General features: G+C 35.8%; 1 protein-coding gene across 1 annotated transcript in view; it reads left to right on the top strand.

Moving 5' to 3' along the window:
- The window catches only part of CUL2 (cullin 2), a 46,849-nt gene extending 31,586 nt beyond the window's left edge, over positions 1-15,263 (top strand). Inside the window, exons 11-20 of the mRNA XM_010072811.1 lie at positions 1,425-1,484; positions 1,873-2,001; positions 2,090-2,176; positions 2,678-2,830; positions 3,227-3,304; positions 4,941-5,007; positions 6,166-6,368; positions 8,858-8,959; positions 9,685-9,801; positions 14,663-15,263. Of these exons, the coding sequence (XP_010071113.1) occupies positions 1,425-1,484; positions 1,873-2,001; positions 2,090-2,176; positions 2,678-2,830; positions 3,227-3,304; positions 4,941-5,007; positions 6,166-6,368; positions 8,858-8,959; positions 9,685-9,801; positions 14,663-14,794 (1,128 nt within the window). The 3' untranslated portion in view covers positions 14,795-15,263. The remainder of the gene's footprint in view (positions 1-1,424; positions 1,485-1,872; positions 2,002-2,089; positions 2,177-2,677; positions 2,831-3,226; positions 3,305-4,940; positions 5,008-6,165; positions 6,369-8,857; positions 8,960-9,684; positions 9,802-14,662) is intronic.
- Positions 15,264-23,090: the final 7,827 nt, after the last annotated feature.

The raw sequence follows: 23,090 nt of genomic DNA on the forward strand, positions 1-23,090 counted from the left end.
TTTCCTAGAGAGTGCACTTACTACTTTGCTGTCACAGGATGTATGCGTAGATTTCATTGCTCATTTGTGGTGTTTACAGTGATTGCAGGTTGTAGTTAGAGTCATAGTGTAAGCATTGATAACTTTCAGACAAGTTTAATCTGGAAAGACATAGTGATGAAGATACCAGTAATAATATCAATAGTAGTTGCCCATCTGTATTTGTGATACTGAGAAAACAATTATTTGGTACTTTAAAACAAATGCTTATTTTAGTATCCCAATACATTTCTGTCTCAGTTGTAATTAATGTCATGTACCAGAAGGTGGAGTAATTTGAGACTGACAACTACATTTGCTGGCACATAGGCAATGTAGTTTTGCCTTAAATATATCAATTCTTCTCTTCAGTGATACTTATTGCAATAAATATTTAAGATCTTAATCTGCTGTCAATTTTTCATGGTGAATATCAAAACTGCTGTCATTGCCTCCAGTATTATTGTAAAAGAGTGCTCTAAGCTTCAAAGAGTTTCTTGTCAAGTCATGCGTTCCTTTCTCACAGGGATTCTAGGGACCTGTTATCAAATATTGAGATGTCGAGGCATTGTACAAGAGTTGCTTCTCAGCTTGTCTTTATAATAATAACAAACATAATGTTTTCCTTCCACAGAAGGATCTATAATTCCTAGGAACTATGGTTATGCAATATTTTTGGTTCTGTATCAGTTTAAACTGTTAATTTAAATGTGATGTGTAGTTTAGAAACTAATCTTGATGATTCTGATATCTTTGTTTGCAATTTCCAGTTATAAACTGCCATTATCTCCTATTTTTTTTCCTCATATTCAGGTTTTCTTCAGCTAACACATCTTTGTACAGCAGTGCTTTGAAATTCCTCTTTAACCAATAATATTTTCTCCTCTTTAGTCTATCAAAGGATCCAACAACTAAAAGATCTTTCCTTTCTTACTGTTGTGAGCACCCCATGTATGTTTTTCAGCTCAAGATACATGCCGTTGATGTAAGCTGCTGTTGATGTGCTGCTGCTCAAATCTGCTTTATCTGCAGTTATTCCTCAGTTTTATTCCATCCATACTTTTGGACCATACGTATTGCTGTATAGCAAAATCTTCACACTTATACATTTAAGTTTCTAATCAGAATTTGCTCTCCTGCTTTCTGCAATTAATTTCTATTCCTCTACTCTTTCCACTTTTACTTAAATTTCAACTTTAAAATGTTCAACACACAAATTCTCACAGAGCAGCAATTGAAACCCTTTTATTTGTTGTTTCTTTTTTGGTCCCCTTCTGTGTAGTTCAGTTTTATATGGTCTCAGATGGTCTTTACCCTCAACATTTTTTGTTGTTTTTTCAAATTTCATGAAAGAACAAGTCCTAAGTAATTTACTTTTTTTCTTTTGGCTCTATGTTCCTATGTAGGCTTTGACATCAGTAGTTAACTATAGGGAGCCCAAGTCTATCTGCAAAGCACCTGAGTTGGTAAGTGATGTATGTTATTGTAGCAAGTAATAATACTTTTTTATAACTGTCAAATGAATTAACATAGGGTCCATCACATGAATATCCATTTTTCACACTACGTCAGCCTCAGGTGTGTATTTCAGTAGAAATAAATAAGCTGCACGCACATTTTGTGGATGTGCAAAATCGGTGCTGTTCTAATTTTTGATAGAATTTGTATTTTCTGTGGGTGTAGTATGTGTCACTTACCTATGAATACATCCCTTGTAGTAAAACGTGAGACTATAGATTGTGAACAATTTCATGCTTTAACTTTTGTGTAGAAGTTTGGAATACCTTGGCATACGTTTGTTCTCAAGCTTGACAAGTAGGTTTGGGTTTTTTTTTCTTTTTTTTTTAACTTGAGCTGGCCAAGTACTGTGACAACTTGTTGAAGAAATCAGCAAAAGGAATGACAGAGAATGAAGTAGAAGACAAACTTACAAGTTTCATTACTGTTTTCAAATACATTGATGACAAAGATGTATTCCAAAAGGTAACTCGATAAGTGTTGCATTTAAAGTGTACTTGAAGAACGTGGTTATGCTTTTAAAAATCCTCATATCTGATTTCTTTTTATGCAGTTCTATGCCAGAATGTTGGCAAAAAGATTAATTCATGGTTTGTCTATGTCTATGGATTCTGAAGAAGCCATGATTAATAAACTAAAGGTAATGTAATAGTCTTCTAATGTAGAATAAACAACCATAGGAGTATGTAATGTTGAGAGGGAGCAGCAGAGGGTGCCAGGATAACTTGGCAGTCAGTAGATCCTCTTTCCAATAGCTGAAAGGAAAAACTAATTTCTTGGTAGTCTATGAAAGATATATGGCCCAGTATCACTTAGGCATTAGAGATTTTTATCAGGTTTTGGGTAGTTTTATTGTGTTCAAATAATTCATATTTACATTATAAAAGTACCAAGGACTTTCATAAACTAGCTCTATCTTTCAGTTTTATTAAATAACATTGTTATATATAAATCAATGTCTGGAAAGTGAAACTAAGATAAATCTCATAATTTTATCATGTTTTCTGTTGTAACTAGTGTTCTCTGTAAATATTATAACAACACTTCTGCTGACTAGATTTTCATATTTCGGTAGTGAATGTGCATAGTTTATATAATAAGTACTATTTTCACTGCAACCTGTTACAATATTTGTTTGCAGCAAGCCTGTGGTTATGAATTTACCAGCAAGCTCCATCGAATGTATACAGACATGAGTGTTAGTGCTGATCTCAACAATAAATTCAACAACTTTATCAAAAACCAGGACACGATTATAGATTTGGGAATTAGTTTTCAGATATATGTTCTACAGGTACTAATGTATGTTTATTACTATTGAATTATATATATTTAATTTTTATCTTTTGATAACAAGTGAACGATTTTTCTAACTATGAGTACTTCTCATATTGAAACTGACACCTTGTGATCACTGTGGAATAATCTATTTTCCTAGTTTTTCTTTTTAAAATTAAAGGCTAACACACTAAACAATGGTGGTGTAAAATGCCTTGTGTTCTTGTCTTGAATTAATACCTCGGTGGGACATGAATAATGAGAAGTAAAAAATTAGCAGTAAAAATTCTTGCCTAAATTAGATGTATTATGACATATTATACACTAAAAGGCTGTTTAATAGTGTTATTTTTTTCTTGATGTATATATTTTATGCAAATGTTAATGCTTTTATTTTTCCTGATACCTTTAGGCTGGTGCATGGCCTCTAACTCAGGCTCCTTCTTCTACATTTGCAATTCCTCAGGAACTGGAAAAAAGTGTACAGATGGTAGGTTAGTAGGAGACTTTTTGTAAACATGTGTAAAATGTAAAATAACTCCAAATAAAAGATGATCACTCTAAGAGAGAAAAAACTGATTTGCTTAATTTTGTTTGTAAATCATGGCTACCCTTTTTCCAGTCCATATGAAATTTGGAAAGGTCACCCAAATGACATACTGAATTTATGTGCTTGCATGGCTTTTTTCCCCACATCTCTCCCCTATACTTCCTGATTTATGAGGGAGATACTAATACAATCAGATGAAATGGGTTAAATCTTAGCTTTAAAACCAATTCCTAGTATTTAGATAAAATAAGATTTTGTTTCTAATATTAAATCTGAACAGATTTAATAACAGTTTAAAATGCAGATGCAGGTTTCTTGTCCTGTATTTCATAGGAGCCATTCAAAATCAAACTTCATGCAAACCTCCTTAAAGCTAATTTTGCAAATTCTCAAAGCAGTATAGGTTTTACTTTGGCCACGTATTCCCTTTTTATTATTTCTGCTTGATTATTTTTATTTTGATTATTTCTGCTTTGTAGAGGTGGAATATTTTATTACTTATGATTATATTATGTTCTGAATGTTATCTATACAGTGTTTGTGTTAAAATACAGAATATGTGTGTTGATTTATTGCTAAAGTGTATTTAATGGTGAAGTACATTTTAGGCAGTAAATATGCCTAAATAGTGAAGAACATTTTAGGCAATAAAAGTATCATATTATTGGACATAACAGATTTCTTTTAAGCAGTTTTTATAGCTTAAATTGCTATCTGATCTAAATTATAACGGCGAATGTCAAGTTCTGTGGTGAAGGGGCTTTCTCATGTATTACTACTAAGTGTTAGAACTATTTATTCTGCTTTTATTTCCGCTGTATGAAGTGGCATTTGGTTTTAGTGCTAGTTTCCACCTCATACCATGGGATCTGCAGAAAGTGATTGATGACATTTTCCTGTTCTTTGTGGGTTTATTGTCAGTTGTGCCTCGGTTCTAAAATTGTTACAGACTTGCCTGTCAGAAGCAGTTCAGAGTTCCTCGCCGAACTTCACTGTTTTGCCAGTTCAAAGGAGCAAACTTATTCATGTGTCATTTAACTAGAATTAATGCTCTAAATTATAGTCATAATCCCCTGAGGAAACAGAACATGGCCTTGGGGAGTCTTTGAAAAATTGACAATGTCTGTCTTTAGTGTCAAATTTGATAATTTGACTCATGAAGAAAGAGTTACCTCAGGATTCCAGTCTCTCTAAAGTGGAAGTTTATGGCCAAGCTTGTAAAAAACAGATTTTGTTTTAACATATGTAATATAAGAGTTTGATCATTTTGCTTGTAAGGAGAGAGCGTTTTTAGGATACCACAGTATTCTATGCTTTGAGAGTATGAATGTGTCAACAATCCTTTTGTTTTAGTCATCAAGTGATATGTTAATGTATTCAAATAGTTCAGTAAATGACTCGTATTCAGCCCACCACCTGTCTTCTAAAGGAAAATGCTGTCATGAGTTGATCTGCAATGTTTGCATCCAAAATGGTGAACATAAAACCACTATTTTTTCACAGGGGTGGTAGTGTGATAATAAACTATTGTAAGTAGTTATATGTGTGACTAACTGACGTTCGTTTTGTTTTGCAGTTTGAATTATTTTACAGTCAGCATTTTAGTGGAAGGAAGCTTACTTGGTTACATTATCTTTGTACAGGTAAAATAAGTGCTTTGCTAAACTTATGCTCTATACAAATGACAATGATTTGTTAAAAGTCCTTTTCAAAGAGCAACAGACTTTGGAGTTGGAACATTGTGTTGAATATAAAGTCAACTGACTTATGTTATAATTTAACATTTGATGCCTAGTATTTCCAATATTTATGTTTTGTAAACCTGTGTATCTTTGGTTTATTAAATCCAAGTAAAAGTAAGAGTTGTACATTCTTAACTACAAAACAGCGCTGGAGAACTTCTGAGTTAATAACAGTTGCCCTGGAATTGTTTCTGTAGTATCAGATGTCCTTTAGCTGAATATTAAATAATTTTAAGAATGCATATTATGCTGTTTACTTAGATATGTAAGTATCTAAGTAAATACATATATATATTTACCTATGGTTATATTTGCTGTATAGAAACATATTTAAAAAAATCTTAGAGATCTATAAAATTGTAGCTTAGTTTAGTAAGTATCAGTCAATGGTAATTTATTTTAAGTTCTTTTAGTATCAGGCTTTAACGACTGAGCACCATAACATATTACTTGGAGGTTAAAACCTGACTGTCATACAACATAATGTAATAAAAATTTAATTCTGATAACTTTCACCTTCACACAGAAAATTCATCTGCTTTCAGGGAGATGTCTTCAGGGCTTTTTTTCTTTTTTCTTTTATTATTATTATTTCAGGGAAAGATAAAGAATATTAGAAAATTATTTTAAAAATTAGGGCACAAGTTTTTTGTTTTTAAATCGTTCTTTGGAACAACTTCCTGTAATCGCTACTCTGTGATTCTGTGTAGGCTATTAACTAATGGAAGTTTATGCGTTGCAAGGTGCTGAGGCTATTTGGAATTTCATTTTTTTCTTACTATAAATTATATTCCATTATTCAAATTCAACTCTGTAGGTTTCTCTTTTTCTTTAAAACACTAGTGTTCTAGTATTCATAGTTAGAGTTTTTTGTTGCAGACCACATTGTATATGTGTAAATTCACAACATCAGTTTTCACTTTCCCATTCCAAATGTTAAAAGCATACTTAGGTGTGAATTGAATGTCTGGAAATGTATGAGGAGCTGTAGTAGTTAGGCTTCAGATGACTTCTCAGCATGTTCCAACAGTTTATAAAATACTGCATGTATCTTTACAGGTGAAGTAAAAATGAATTATTTGTGCAAACCTTATGTAGCCATGGTCACAACATACCAAATGGCAGTGTTGCTTGCCTTCAACAACAGTGAAACTGTCAGTTACAAGGAGCTTCAGGATAGTACGCAAATGAATGAGAAGGAACTGACAAAAACCATCAAATCCTTACTTGATGTCAAAATGATCAACCATGACTCAGACAAGGTATGTAGTAGTGATATAAAAAAGTTTTATGTTTTCAGTCTTGTGATTCTGCTATTTGTTGAGGGCTTTTTTTAATATAAAAGACTCCACTGTTTGCTGTATTTTTCTAAACTGTATTACTGGCCCTATTGAATAATTATAAATCTGTATTTGTAAGGAAAGAGACAGGAGGAAGTAGACTGTCTTTGTTTGCTCTATATGCTTATGACAGCATGGTATATTGAAAAAGTAGTAATGCTAAGAGTCTTTATTGTTTCTGTTGCATTTTATCCATATGGCTTTAGATAGACTCAATGCTGTTGGAAGGGAGTACTCTTTAAATACGCCACTTTTCAAGTTGTACTGAATTGTGGGAAGGAGCCTGAGTAGTAAACCAGAGTCTTACAGAGATCCTAAAAAAAAAAAAAAGTGTGATTAAGAGGCTAAAAGTAACAGCAACCATGTTATTCCTTGCTGACAGATTACGGGAGGAGGAAGGAGGAGGAAAGGGAGCAAGGAGGGCTTGTGTGAGAGGATTTTCACTGCAATTTGCTAAACTCTTATCATTCCATGAGTTTCATGCAATGCCAGTAATATCTGAGCTTTGTAGTTAAGGGAATGGTTGATACAGGTTCTGTTTCTGACTCTGCTTTATACTTCTGTACGACCTGTGTGAAACCAGTTACCCTTCTTCCCATACAGTGAAGGGCACAGATGTGTTATGTAGGAAACACTACAGAAGTGCCTGTGCATATCATACACACTTTAGCATCTGCTTCCAGGTAGCCCAGAAACCCCAAGTTATTCAGACAGTATCAGGCATAAGAAACTGACATAAGCTGTTCACTTCACTTACAAGAAGAAATACAAAGCTGCTCTGATAGCTGCTTTTATTTTAACCAGGAAAATATTAGAAAGTGGAAAGTGAGATCACAAGGAAGATCTGATGCTTGGCTGAAGCATAGGACATGCTTCCAATATCTAGAAATGAGCTCAGGTTGGAACAGTGGCTGGGAAGATGTCTGTTAAACCATGAGTGAAGTATAACACTGAGAGCTATTACAGAGAACAGTGTGATTTTTCATAATAATAGAAAATTACCCATTATTTAAATGATTTATTTATGTCTGTTGTATAAGGTTGGCCCAGTTTCTTTAAGCATATGTCACTGAAGAGTGAACGGTATAGCTTTCCAACCCTTTTACCTTTTAATGTTTACTGTTGCATTTTCTGCTTCTTTAACTTCCAGGCTACTGCATTTAAACATCTCTGCTAATTTTGTTTTCTTTGCACTCCATCCAGCAATGTGAAAGCTGATATGTAGTCTTATCAGCTTACTTATTGAATAAACCAGTGAACTTTAGTGGCTTAAGCAGTGGAATTAAACACGCTAACTTCTCTTTACCTGTATCTGAGCCACACACAAAAATACAGTGTATTAAATGTTCTCGTTTGCTTTTGTTTGTTTGTTCCTTTTTGAAAGTGGAAATGAAAAAAAATGAACTTTTGGTGAAATTTTTGTTGGTTCATTAGAATAACACTTTCTGCGTTCATACACAACGCAATTTATTTTGGTTTATAGTCAACCATGTAAGCACAATAGTGCCGAAATTTAATGCTAGTTTATATTTTTTGAAGCTGTTTATCTTTGTCCTTTCATGTTAGATTTTTTACAACGCTTGGGTATTATAAAATATAATAAAATATATTTGTTGCAGAGTTAGAAGTAATTTTTTTAGTATATGTTTAGACAAATACTGTGAGGCAACCATGGTTTGGCAAGATTCCAAAGTCTCTAAGAAGCCCAGTAACTTTATTCTGCTGGAAATTGGTAATACTTGTATGGACTCTTGCCTGGAAACTGCAAAGATCAGTCAGGTCGTCCTGTTAGTTGAATGTAAAGGTTTTTGGACTGCAGGGAATAGTTACCATTTATTGAAAGAAACGGACTTTTACATATGTGGAAAAGAATTGAGATTCTGACAGGAAAAAATTACAAACAGATAAATATGGAACTGTGGAAGTTGCAGTTTGTCAGCTGTTTCTGCTATAACATAACAAATTGCTTAGATGTTTTTCTTTAGGTTCTGGAAGGCAACATTGATAATAGTTGTGAAAGCAATGGTTCTCTCTCTTGAAGTTCCTCCATAAATAAATGCAAATCCTACTTTCTTTGCAGGGAGAAAATTAGTTTAAATTGAGAGTGTTTGCAACTAAGATAAGCTGTTGAAGTATTAAAACAGAAATTGCTTTAATCATACTGACTTTTTAACAATATTCATGTATGTCAAATTTCTTTATAGTGTTTTCTAAAATAGACTTGATGTCTAGGTTAGTTAAACAGTAGCTTAAAGAGTTGACCTGGTTCTAGTGGCATTTTAGAATTTCCAAATACAATTCTGCCGAAATTCTTTGTATGTATGCAAGCCCCTAACTGTGATTTTTCGAAGTAGATCATTATAATTTTCTAGTTCCATTTCTGATTTTTTTAAAAAGATTCTTTATTGCAGGAAGATATAGAGGCAGAGTCTACGTTTTCATTAAATATGAACTTCAGCAGTAAACGAACGAAATTTAAAATTACTACATCAATGCAGAAAGACACGCCACAGGCAAGTATTCTTTTGTGTTTCTAGCTTGAACAGCTTAGCTTATTTTTCTAAAATCAATTTTATTGTATTAGTTTGGTGTAAGCATATGTAAGATTCCATGTGTAAGACTTACATCACTGTAAAGAAATTGTTTAAATTTAAAGCTTAAGCACTGCAGGTTTTTTTTGTTCTTAAAATATAGGCAGGAAAAGATGGAATAGGGAATAAGAAAGAAGAAGATAAGAGCTACTCCTCTTGTACCAAGTGGGATTGACATTTAGCTCGTCTTATCTAATGAGACTTTATAGTTGGTGTTGTTTATAAAAGCAACTTATTCCATGAACAGCAGAACCACTCAACTCTGTTTTCCTATGGTTTTATGTCCTTTGTCAGCTAAAATTAACGCCAGTGTTGATAATCTGTGTTCCCTGAATATCTCGTAAGACATAGGATTTTGTTCAAGAGTGTATGTGCTGCCAAACTCAGTGCATTATAGTAAATTCTACCTGCATTTCTGCCTACCAGAAGTGCTGGTTAGGATCTCTCTGTCCTGCCTTCTTGCTGACTTTCATGAAATCTGATATTCTTGATTTACAGAAGTATTTTGCCTGGAGTTGAACTTTACCTAGATTTTTGTATTAATTGACCACTTTTATTAAAGTAAAAAGTATAGATTCAAGATACCTTCATGAAGGGTTTGTTGATCTTTCCGTATTTTAAGCATTACTGTTCTTCCTGTATCGCAGGAGATGGAGCAGACCAGAAGTGCTGTAGATGAAGACAGAAAAATGTATCTTCAAGCTGCTATAGTCCGTATCATGAAAGCACGTAAAGTGTTGCGACATAATGCTCTTATTCAGGAGGTAAGATAAAATCCCCTTCTCAAGCATGATATGATGAAAGTCTTCAGGATAGTTGAGTAAAACATCTGACCACAGAGCTCTCCTGTGGAGTCAAAACTAATACTTTGGTGAAATTAGTGAGAATTTCACTGGAGTCTACTTTGAACTGCAGTACTGGAGCACTAGCTGTCATCCCTCAATCTTTTCAATGTGTCTTAACACTAAAATATTAAGTGTCTCTGTTCTTGCTCTTTCCTGTTGGCTGGTTCTGTGCCAGTAGATGTCGTATCCTGTAAGAAACGTTGACAGAGCTATAGGTTCAGTTGAAAATCTGAGTATGAATATTCTAGGTATGGAATTTCCACTGAAGTGCCTTGCACAATTTTGAGCTCTAATTGTAAAATTGGATTTCATTCTAATTTGTGGCTTAGATTTTTAAAGTTGTCTGAGTATGTAGGTATGCACATCTTCATCTCCCTTTTCCATTAAATGGTACAGTTGTCTAGATTTTTTTAGGTTCCAGATTAATGGTCTGTGAAGTATCACAGACTGGCTGGGAGGGAAGTGCTGTTTCTTTTGTTTTTCTCACACTTTCCCATCTGTGCTAGTTGCCTGCCTAATTGTGTTTCTTATTCCAACCTAACCTTTGCTCCTACCAACCAGTTCTCAGTTTTAGTTTTCTCAGCCTTCCAAGGCATTAATTCTTCAAACTAATTCATGCTTCTGTCTCTTGAGCCTTGCCTCCGAGCAGACTGGCAGGAGAGGGAATAAAGATTCCTGCTTTATTGGACCATTTTGAGCATGGAGGCGGAGGGGCATTCAGTCATTTTGAGATCTGCTGTGTGCTTTCTGTCCCGTAGTGATTGGAGAAATAGTTTATCACACCCACGACTTAATTTTTATTTCCTAAAAAAATAGGCAACTACAGAGAGCTTGTAAAGCCCAGAACTTGCAATGAGACACATTAAGGGTTTTGCATGTTGAAATAGTGCTTGTACACAAATACTCTGAAAGCAAGCTTAATTGAGGAAATCTGATTTTGAATAGCTAAAAGTTGAGGCAGCAAAGGTCTTGATTACTTCTCAAAACGTTTGGTTATTTGGTTTCCTGTTACTTAAATCATCCATGCAATTATGATAAAGTCCTCTTAAGCATTTACAGTTAAAACTAGAAAGTAGTAGGGAAGCTGCTTTTCATCTCTCAAATTCTTAAAAAAAAATTCAAAGTGTACTTTGCTTGAGACCAGTTTATAAGGGTGGAATAGATTACAAATTTTTATGTTTTGGAAAAAAATATTCTTTCTGGTTGCTTCTTCCTCTGCTTAACTCAGGAGGCACTGTCTGACATGCCTCTGCTGCATTTTGTTCTTGTAGTACTCTTGCAGAGTAGTACAGTGAATTAGCATCGGGAGCTTTTCAGTGTTTTGCAAGAAAAGTGGGTATTCTGACATGCTGGGTTTTGCTCTTGCAGAATAGTACACTCTATTAACATCAGGAGTTTTTTCAAGTTTTGCAGGAAAGGTGAAAATTTTGCTTGTTACTCAGTTAAAAATGGAGAGTAAAATTGATGTTCCATTTATCTGTACCAGCCACATCCACCAGTATTGGTTTTTTACCTTAGCTTTTAACTAAATTTATTACACTTTTGAAACTGATATCTTTTTGTCATTTAGTTCTCAATTTTGAATACTACTTATTTCCTAGGTGGATTAGAGCATTTAAAACTGAAGGCTACGCTTCTAAATAATTTGTGCGCAGTGTAGTGTGGGGGACCTGATGTAGCCTTAAATGAGCAACTGTGAAATGTCAAGTGGTAAGGTGAAGCAGTACAAAAACCATTAGGGTTAATTTTTCCTTTGTTTTTGCACTCTGAATGAATTTATGACAATCCCCATGCTGCTGCAGCTAAACTGTTACTGGGACCTGAGCTAATTCTTTAAAATACTGGTTGTTCTCTCTACAGTCTGTGATACACATGTACTCTTAGGCATTTTAGAAATTATGGCCAAGTTTTAGAGCAAATTGTCGAAAACAGATTTTTATTTACTTAATGCTTAAACACAAAGATGAAAATCTCACACTAAGTGGAAATTTTACCTAGGTTTGTATACATTGAGCTCAGTAACTTGTTTTGCTTCATGTTGTATGATTATGGCCAAACTGCCAGATGGTTCTGAATTGAACATGGCTCAGTGTTCTCACTAGACTGACTTTTAGTAAAAAATGAATAACCATCACTTCTATTAAAGCTGTACACTATGCATAACTAACTTCTTCCCTGTCCAACTTCCTTTTTTTCCCTGCTAACCTTGTAATAAGATTTGATTTACTGTCAAGAGTCTTTTTATTTCTTAAAAGAGTAGTTTGTGGTGATGTTACTAGTTATGGTGACATTGTTACTTTTATCATTATGTACCCATAATAATGTATTCATTAAATTTAAAATTTCTAGTCTGATTTCTTGAGGAGTAGGAATGAATCTTGTGAAGCGAAGTCTGTTTGCTATGAATGGTTAATGTTTTCTTGCTTCATTAATACTTTTTTCTGAGATATAAGGGCGGGATTATACTGTTGTTAGAGATATGATTGAAAGATTCCTAGCCTTAATGTAGTTAGCTCTGATTCTAACAGTTAGACTACAGCACCACACATTTCATTTAGGGTGAGGTATCCAAGAAAATACTGAAGGCCCTTGGTAGACCTGTTGTTGATTGAGCTCAGTATGCCCTGATAGTTTTACTTTTTAGCTCCACGTTACAGTAGCTTTCAGGACAAGGTAGCTTTTCGCTTAAAATGAATAAGTTCAGTGGGAGTGGTGAGGGGGAAAGGTCAATGCAGTAATTACCAGAAAATTTTTTATTCTGACCATCAGGTATTTCTATCCATCCTTCTTACTTGTATTATCCTTGATGGAAAAAAAACACAAAACCTTACCAATACAAAATTCCAACTTTTCATGTATTTACTTAGGACAGAGAGAACAAGTCTGACCATGACAATCAGTTCGAGTGTAGGGCTGAAGTTAGGTGAAATCTGAGCAGATATATTACCTTGTTAGCACCAAGTTTATTCTAATTTGTACTGCTGTGGAACATACCAGACCCTTGGCTGCTAGCCCAACAAAACTGGCTCTTTTGAGCTTTTTGTTTGCTTTTCTGGGTGAGTTCTACCTGGTGAGTTCTGCTGGCTCACAGAGGGCTCCAGCAAGCTCTAGAGCTGGGACAAAGCCAGCCATGAAAAGTTGTAAAGAAAACAGGAAATCCAGCTGAAATAAAAAATCACTTTATTTACAGAACAAATGAGAAGCTGCAGACAAAGTATATTGTGACACTTGAGTAGTAAGATCTTTTACTTGCCTCACCCACCATTGCTAGGAAGTAGAGAGGAGAAAGTAATAGTAATTTTCTTTGCTGCAGGTTGGCCACTACAGTAAAATGTGAAAAATTTTCCAAGTTAATTTCTGTTATTCTGTTACTATACACCATTTCCTCCTCTTCTCTGCAAGAGAATGGGCAAAACTGAGAACTATTAAGAGACATCTAAAGTTTTGCCTGCAGCTGCAGTTTCTGCCACAATGCATATATAGATTTGTTTTTACAATAAATAATTTTTTACTGTATGTATTACAAAGTTCCAGCATAGCCGGATGGAACTCCTCAAATTGTAGGGCTGTCTTCAGTGGCTGAAGAAAGAGAGGTTCATCCTGATTGTCTCAAATTGTATAGGAAAGCAGGTCAGTGGTAGGGAGACTTTATTTACACCATCCAGGCATCTGAGCAGTTCGAGTGCCTTCCAGCACCAGGTATACAGCACTGCATGGGATGAAATACAACAAATCCAGCTCACCTCTCATATCCTGGCAGCTGCAGCAGCAATGAAGTAGTGTAACTTTACAAAACGATAGCTACATAGGCTGTCTTTTGTGATTAAAAGTGTCATCTAGGTCTTTTCAGCAAATTTCCTGAAAAAGAAGTGTTATTTTTTCTTGGAAATTTGATTGTCTAGTGCAGTAGAATCTCTAAGGATAGGTTGCGTTTTTAATGTATTTATACTATTCAAAAATCAGTAAGGTCTTATTATAACATTATAGTCAAATTTTTTTGGTAGTTTTGCTGTGTACCTGCTTACATGTCATCTGAACATGTCTTTTTAATGCTATAAAGAAGCACAGGTTTCACAAATCTTTATTAAACGAAAATGTTTTCTCTGACTTTTATGATAACAAAAGTGGTGATGGATGAGAAGAAAATTCTGTTCAACTTTAGAGGTAGTTTTGAAGAATACAGTCAAGTGAAATTTAACCATTCAGAATTGTATGAACTGTTGCGAAAATTAAGTTTAATACATTCTTTAGGCATTTAATTTCCAGATAAGACTACCATAATTCAAAGTTTGGGAGTCCATAAATTAAATATTGCAGAACAATGAAAGGACATAAGCAGGAGTAAAAGGGACTTAGTCTAGGAAGAGAAGTCAGTTAGCAGAGCCAGTGTGGAAAGGCACATATGATTTTACAAAAAATTCACTTTGCTTAAACTCTGATAATAGTAAAATAAAGAAATGTGTTAATATTAGATTAATTTTTAACCTGAATATTTATTTCTATATATACCGTGATGAATTAAGCAAGCAAGAGGACTGAAAAGATTTGGTTAACATGCAGGCAAACCAAGCCAATGAGCTGAGCCGTCATTTTAAGTGTCCTGATACTAATGTAAAAAGATGCTTTGCTGATTATTATAAATTAACTATTCCAGGTTTATTTAGTTCTGTCTTTAAAAGAAAAATTTACTGAAGTTGCCTCAAAGCCCTTAGTGAATATTTCAATAGCATTTATAACTTATGTAAATAAAAATAACACAAAAAATGTCTTTCTTTTGCAGGTAATTAGCCAATCAAGAGCTAGGTTTAACCCAAGTATCAGCATGATTAAGAAGTGTATTGAAGTTCTGATAGACAAACAGTACATAGAGCGAAGCCAGGCCTCTGCAGACGAATACAGTTATGTAGCATGATGTTGCTATCCTGCAGGTATGATTGTAAGGAGATCATTGCTGTCACTGTTTGGTGTGTTCCTGTGGGAAGAGGCAGGCCTGTGCCTCCATAATTGGTCACTTGGCAGCCCCTGTTTTTCTGCTGTTTACAACATCACCAGTGCCATGTCATGAGCGTCAATGAAAATGCCTATAGATATTTCAAGCTCATGTCATTATGACATTTCTTAAAACTTTACTAAAAGAATGAGTGAAGTATTGCTGAAATGTGGCAAATTGGTTGGGTACCATGCTTTTTTTTGTTTTGTTTTTCCCTTCACGTTTGCAGTTGATGTTTTTTAATGTATCTTAAGACAAAGTTAAAAAAAAAAAAACACAAAAAAACCTAAATATTGTAATATGACAGATAACCTAATAATTGTATCTACATTAAAATGTACAAAAATGACGAACATGATACTGCTGCTTGTCAAATAAAAAAATAAAGTTATATAATGTGTCTCGAATGATTGTAGAGATGGATATAGCATGAATGTCTGTAAAAAGTTATTCAGACCTGGAAGAGTAAAAATCATGTTATATGTTTGGGCTTTGGAAAACCCCAGAAGTAGATCTGACGTAAGAACTAATTTACATAAAACTGAATACCAGGTATGTTATGTTTGATGTGATTATAAAAATATATTTATAGTTATGTGCACATCTTGTTTTCTTGAGATTAGGCTAATTTACATTCTTAAGTGCCTGAAGGCCTACTCTGTGTCTGTTAATCTTGCACTGTAGGAATATGTTGCAAGAGAAAATAAACAGACATTTGAGGGGAGTTAAGTAATGTAGTTCACAAAGAATTAGGAATGGTTATCATGAACATCAAAGATAGAGTTCAGTAGCTTGTGAAGCCAATCTATTAATGGGAAAGGATGTAAGACTGGCAAATGAAGAAATATTTTTTCACTAATGCATTAGGTAGAAACACTCCATGGATGGGTACCTCTGTTTGTTTCCACTTAAGCCTGCAGTGTTTTTTTCTAGTTTTCCCACCTGACTCATATGGTTGTATTTACCATATTTTGTTTTCCTCTGCCCCACTGAGATTTCTAGCTATTTCAACATAAGAAATCCCTGGGCTATTTCATGGCCTGCATTGTTCATCAGGGATGGCATGCTGACTGTTCACTCTCACATAAGAAAAGTATAAGTTTAAAAGGTACTAACTCTACCACTGGAAATTATTGGAGTTTAAGAACATTAAGAGTGTGAACAAGCTCAATGCCTACTGCAGAAAAGATCTTCATGGCTGTACATGCAATTATCATTGACAGGATAAATATTAGGTTAACTTCAAATGTTCTATTTTTTTGCCAAATTTTATTTGTGGACATATAAAAATATGTATGTAGATATATATTATTTGCAATATTTTTTTAGGTTGTGTGATATTTCATCACCTACTAAAAATCCATAGATCAAGAATTAATTTTCAAGGAAAAAACCCTTTGGGGGGGGAGCTTTTTCCTTCTTTTTTCTTTTTCTTCACTGTATGAAAGGTTACTCTCCAACTCTGAGATTGTTGCTGACTCTTAAGTGGCATCACATTTGTATGTCAGCTTTTATAGTTAACTAGGAAATGCATCAAGAAGTGGCAATATGCTTTTCTTGCCTGGATTTTGCTTAGGACAAATAAAGGGCAATGAACAATGAAGGGCACTAAACACTTCTTCCATATTTGTAGTGTTTTATTCCACTGCACTAAGATCTAGATTTTTTTTAATGGATTTATGTCTCAAAGAAGTGTTTTTTTTTTAACTGATCGTAACATGGTGCAGTAGGTTGTTATCTAAACTGGTAGTTTAAAGTTGTGTATGTGTGTTGGGAGACAGCACATGTGCTCATAGTGTCACCAAGTGTAGTAAATAGGAGACACATTAGCATAGATTTTGACTGGAGTGACTTTTAATCTATTTCAGTGTGAAACCTTTCTGTGCTTTATAAAAAGTAATTAATTACTTCTTATGACAAAAAATAGAATAGAGAGAATATTCTGTGACACAATAGAAAAAACATTGCCTGAACATTGAATCATCAGATCCTTTCTCCAGAAAACAAACTAACAGTGACACCAAAACTTCTGGAAACAAATGTGTTTTATCTTGTAACTTGTGTATGAGTCAACAGATTTTAAGCTTGTTTCTTCATAAAAGGGTTAATAAAGGCTTTATTTAAATACAGATTGAAGTAGCAAAATCTTAAGACTGAGTTTGAAAAAGCCTTGTAAATTTATTTTCAGAATCACTTCATAGACAAAACAAAAACTTTACTGCTCTAGCCCAAACGTGTAAGGTTTTAGGATTGCCTTATCTCTGAATTTTTGCATACCTAAAACTTGAAAAGTAGTATTTTGTTTTTTAGATAAGCATGCTGCTGAGTTGAGACATGTTTAGCGAGTTAAAAACATTCATATATTTCAGTGCAGTTGGCATCCCCAGACAGTATCTTTCATAATTACACACAAATTCGGTCTTTTCAGTGACCGAAGCATGGCTAGAGCCAGGAAACATTTTGAAATCTACTTTGTAACTCACACCCTGCCCCTAAGGAAAAAAGTAGTGCAAAGATTCAGTTCTCTGTGGTTAGGTTAGGTCACTGAAGTCATTGCTGGCACATGGTGATGCAGGTTGTGGTGTAGTGCTGCAACCTTGGCAACTCAATACATCTGGCAAGTGTCATTTCAGAATACAAAGTGGTATTGGGTATTAACAGGAAGGGCAAATTATAAAAAGATAAGACATCCAAAAATGCTATGCATTTTTAATTTTTCATTAGAAGAAAGTGGTATAACTGTACAGATTTTTTTTTTATTATTGTTTGTTGTAAGCCTGTTAACATGTGTGACCTGCTAGCTTATTTGGAACCGTACAGCTGAGCATAATGATTTCATACATCCATACATTCCATACATTTGGAACCATACAGCTTCCAGCATAATGATTTCATACATCTCATACATTTCCTAATATCAAAATGCATTTTGCCTCTAGTGTTGAGTGTTATTGATAATTCTTATGCCAACTGAAAATGTATTTCTATGATGTTTTAATTTGTCTTCAGATTATCTTATTCTAGGAAAGAAAAACATGTACCTGTATTCCAGTGTGGTCATACATATAGGGCTGCTGAAACTATGAAAGGTACTTAAATCACTGTAACATGAGAAAACAGTTTTCAAAGCAGGGAGTTTCATTACTTTTGAATGAGTACATCACTTTTCCAAATGAGGAGCAGAAATTGGTCAAAGAAGAAATAAATTTTATAAGCTAGTGTCTTTCAGCTATGCTTAGAAAGCCATTTCGTATCCTTAAAATGTTAATTTTAAAAGCAAGTCTTACAGCGTAGCATTGATTCTTGAAGAGAAAAAATTATTTGTACCCTAGGGCAAATATGTTAGGACTGTCCATGGTTTACAAGTATCGTAAGTACCTAGAGTTAATTAATCTAAGGTGTTACAGTCTATGAAAATGTATTCTCCAGAAGCAAATGTTCTTGCACTGGGTATTTTCTCTTATTACAAATCTGAAGTTATCCTAACTGGCTTATGGTAAGTCGTACTGCACTTCCTAGCTGATAACAAAACAGGTTTCGCAAGTTGTCAGTGTTACAATAGTAAAAATAACCAGATGTGTGTAGCTTGGATGTGCATTTCTTATTGTCTCTGTTCTGTAGAATTCACAATTGCATCCGTAAGAGAATAAAATAACAGCCAGCAAAAGGAAAGAGGACGGTGAGGAGACTGGCCAGCTGGCCTCCCTTTTAGAAGTCCTGGAGTTGTATTTTTATATTTTTTGTCTTTGAATCGTTTAAACATGCATATGTTAATTAGTAAGATTACTATTTAGTTCAGTATTTATGATTGTCATGTGCTTGAGGAAGAAATGTGTTAAAGTATTCAAAGAAGCAGTGCATTTGACATAGCCGTGTGTTGGTGCTGCTCCTGTCAACTGTCCCGGGAGCACACAGCTCAAGATTTGAAAGCTCTCTTAGTCTCCCCAATAAATCCAGTCTTGCATATGGATCTGAGAAGTAAGGGACTCTTCTGAGCCTGAGAAATAGTACAAAGCAAGTCAAAAGGTGTTGTCACTTCTAGTAGTTTAGGGTGTTACTTCCACCATTCAGTTCTACACCCTCTTTATGAGCCTTGTGACTAAAAGCACAACAGCGATAGCAAAACTGAAATTTCTCTTGGTTGGTTGCTTTGACTGGAGTAATGAACGACTTGTATCAATACAGTCATAAGTTCCTCCTGTTCAGCTGGGGAAGGTGATGGGTGTGTGCATTACTAGGCTATTACAATACCAAGTGAAAACTTTGCACTTGAACCACGGGTAAACCTGTTGTATATGAACCCTTTCTTGTTTCTGGACTAGCCAGAAATCTCCTGGGTTATTTTATATTGAGGAGGGCTATACTAGCTTTGTGTGTCCTTCCACTGAGATAAGTAAAATTATATACTGGTGTTTCTATAAATATTGCTCTCCTAATCATCTCTGATGTGGTGTGATATACCGGGAATAGAAGATCATGTATTTTGGGACTACAGAAAGAAAAGCCGGATGGATGAAACCCTTCCCAGGGTCTGTATAGCCAAGGCATCAGTTCTTTCAGTCTGACTCTTACCCAACCAATATATGAGTGTTTACAGGAGCAATGGATATGTAAGGAGATTGTGAGGTGTGTTTTCATCTGAGAGAGCCCTTGTTCTTAGCATGATCATTGAATGGTAAATACTATAATTATCACCTTTTGGTGGAAGCTGGCGGTTCTGGTGTGTGACAAACTATTTTTTTCCAGCAGCCTATGAACAGTAGAACTGTAGTTGCCAACAGTTATTAAAGAGGAGTGGTTTGAAGACAGTTTTGAAACTTGGCAGATGTCTGTTTCCTGTCTTTTAGTGTTGGTTGTATAATCTCTAATTTACTGGGTATATATGATAAAAAGTATAACAACACTTCTCAGGCAGTTTTTAGCATTATAACAGTTTTGGTTCAGTTTCATAAGATGCACTTGGGCTGTTTTCTTAAAAACTCTACACGAGTCCCTTTTCCTCTCTTATTTCCAGCCACTTGCTGAATAGAATTCATGGTTGTCAAAACTTGAGTTTGAGAGAATAAAAAAAAGGTGTATAAAACTCATATTATGTAGTCATCTGTATATTTTAAGCCAGTTTCAGAATGCTTTATGGGCTCTGTTTTAAGCAGTGCCAGGCATTTGGCTCCTTCAGAGGGGTGAGGTACCTGGAGCGAGGTGCTGCCTAGAACTAATCAAGAGGAAACTGTCAGAGGTGTGAACAGTCTACTGACTCTTATGCTTCAGAAGTGTATCTGTGTGCACAGGGTCTACCACATCACACGTTCTCTTCAGGGTTTGTTCTGTTTTAAAGAGAGGGCATGAGCACTGATGCCACTGGGCATTCAAGAAACAGGAGGCCTGGCCTTTTTGAGTGTGTCTTCGTTCTTTTCTTGACCAGGAGAGTGCCCCAGTCTTAACCAATAAGGCAAGCAAGGCCTCTTACCTCTCTTGGATGTGTACAAACTTAAATGACTTGAAGGTAAATCAGCCAAAAAGGATGAACTCTTACCTGTTCTCAAGGCTTTTTATGTATTTTTCATTGCAATATTCAAGGGACTAAAAAACAATAATTGGGACAAGGGATCTGTAACTTAGTCATGAAGGTATTCCTGTGGGAGCTGGGGCTGTGGGTGGAGGTGTGGGTTCCAGTCAGTGGGCTGGTACAGTAAAGGTGAGCCATCTGCTTCTCAGGGCAGCAGGAAAGCAGCAGGGGCCAGAGTTATGTGTGCTAACTTCTGTGTTTCTTGATGTCCATACTAGACTTAACTGATAGCTAGTAATTTTGTTACTGGTAATGAATGAGTATGTGAACATTTAAGTTTAGGGGCCATCTCACCATCTAGGGATTAAGAAAGACTTGGAAATTAGGCTTCCAGAACTACCTTTTTGTATTTGCACGTATGTCCTGCCTGCCATCTGAAGCTGTGAAAATAGGTCACGTGAATCTCACCTGTAGCTTTGTCTCAGCGATTCCGGGTGAAAGTCTTCCCTTCCCCCAGGTGGGTGTCTGCTGCCAGATGTTTTAGTGTGCTGGTAATGATGTATCTAAGCCTCACTGTAGCCACAAATTGAAGGGAATAGATGTACACCCACAAAGTGTGCACTGTTTAAAATCTGAGTCACGGCTGTGAATCAGAGATCTGCCCGTTGCAGCTGGTGAAAGAGATTTGGGAAGATGTAAAGCTGAGAACAACAAGTAGTCTCACTTTGGGCTAAGGAAACCTTCCACCTGCGTGCAGGTAGACTCTAGTCGTAAGAAACTTCTGTCTGTTGAGAAGACCCCACAAATTAATACCTGTCATTGATTTTTGAGTAATCAAGAAACTACACTAGCTGCTCCTCTTCCCTCGAGGCAGTAGTCTTGCCTGTTTTGATGCCCTCTCTCTTTCAGAGCACTGAGTATTTAATTTTTAATAATGTATATTTTAAAATACATGTATATAGTTTGACAGATAGGATGGAAGAGAAGTGGGGCTTGTGTCACTGAGTGAGACTGGTGGGGAAGGTGCAAGTGGGGACATGTATTCTGGTCCTGAGCAACAGTCTGGCAGTTCGGGCAGAAGAGTGTGGGGTTTTGCATGCGGACCCACAGACCCTCTTTATTCTTTCCCACACCCAGGCACAACCTTTGAAATGCAGACTTGACAGGCAGAGCTGGAATATCTGCTCCTTCCCTTCCTGGTGCAGCTCCCGTGAGTGTAAGGGCTGCGTGCCTGGACAAGCCTTGCTTTGCCAGCCGGTCCACAGGGAAAGGCAGCGCCGTTGCCCCACTTGAAGGGAGGAAGTGTTGGGAGCGAGGCGGGCGGAAGGCGCAGTGCTGGAGACGGTGGTGAGGATTTACGGGTGGCAAAGGAGGGTGTGACCTGTGTGGACTTAATTCTAATATAGGAACAAAGATCACAAACTGTGTATAAAAATGCCAAGAAGCATGGGATGAAGTTCTTAATAGCGTATTGTCTGAGGTGGCTCAGGAAACCGTAGGTTATATGGGTTATATGCAGTGACAAAAATGGTAATATGAGAGGTAAAATTTCTGCTTTATGCACAGATTTGCTTTTGCTTTTTTTCATTGGTTTATAAGTCCTTTTGTAAAATAAAATGCAGGCTTTGGAAAAGTGTATCTTTAAGAAGTTTATTTTGAAAGTTTTTTGTGGGATGTTTAATTCATGCTTCCTGCTAGAAACTGTGGGCTTTGCATCTTCCAGATTTACCTTCCACGCTGTCTGAAATGGCCATCGTGCTGTTCCACGGCTGTAAAACTGGTTTGTTGGCTGAATTCCAGACTCGGTACCAAGGTGTTTCTGTTTGCAGGGGCTATTTTTGCCCTTCTCGCAGCAAGGAGCTCTTCTTTCTTGCCATACCGTTTTAGGCTTTGTTGCCTAGCTAGGACATTTTGTATATGGCGATTATACATAGTACCTTAAAACTTATTTTTTTTAAAATCTGTGCTTATGAAGGTACACCACAAGTTTCTACTGCTATGTCTGCTTCTGTAACAAGCGCTTTGGCCCAGCCTTCCCGGAATGTGATTTTGTTATTGTCATACTTATGAGGCTCTGGGATCCTTAAACCAGGTTTTTCTTCAGGCATTTGTCATTCGTAATTTCTGATAGACCTGATATCTGATAATCTAAATCTGATCTGCTATCTAAATCTGATAGTTTTGAACACCAATTATAAAACTGAAAAAATGTCATTAAATCCTGCCCATGCAGACTAGAGTTTTGGTACCACTCCTGCAGAGCATTGCAAACCATCCAGTAGTGCTTCACATGCTAGACAGTAATATTTTGAAACAAGTTGTCCTTAGAAATCTTTTGGGGGTTATTTTATTCATTTTTGCATGTGTAAAATGCTTGTGAATACCTTAACTTAGCCACATACTAGTTAGACTATGGGCAACATAAATGTAAACTCCAAACCATCATCTATAGTGATGGAGGAAGCAACTGTGATGTGATGTAGAATCATAGAATCACAGAATGGTTTGTGTTGGAAAGGACCTTAAAGATCATCAAGTCCCAACTCCCCTGCCGTGGGCAGGGACACCTTCCACTAGCCCACGTTGCTCAAAGCCTCATCCAGCCTGGCCTTGAACACCTCCAGGGATGGGGCATCCACAACTTCCCTGGGCAACCTGGGCCAGTGTCTCACCACCCTCACAGTGAAAAATTTCTTCCTAATGTCTAGTCTA

Source organism: Pterocles gutturalis, unplaced genomic scaffold (genome assembly GCF_000699245.1).
Source record: "Pterocles gutturalis isolate BGI_N339 unplaced genomic scaffold, ASM69924v1 scaffold25412, whole genome shotgun sequence".
NCBI lineage: Eukaryota > Metazoa > Chordata > Aves > Pterocliformes > Pteroclidae > Pterocles > Pterocles gutturalis.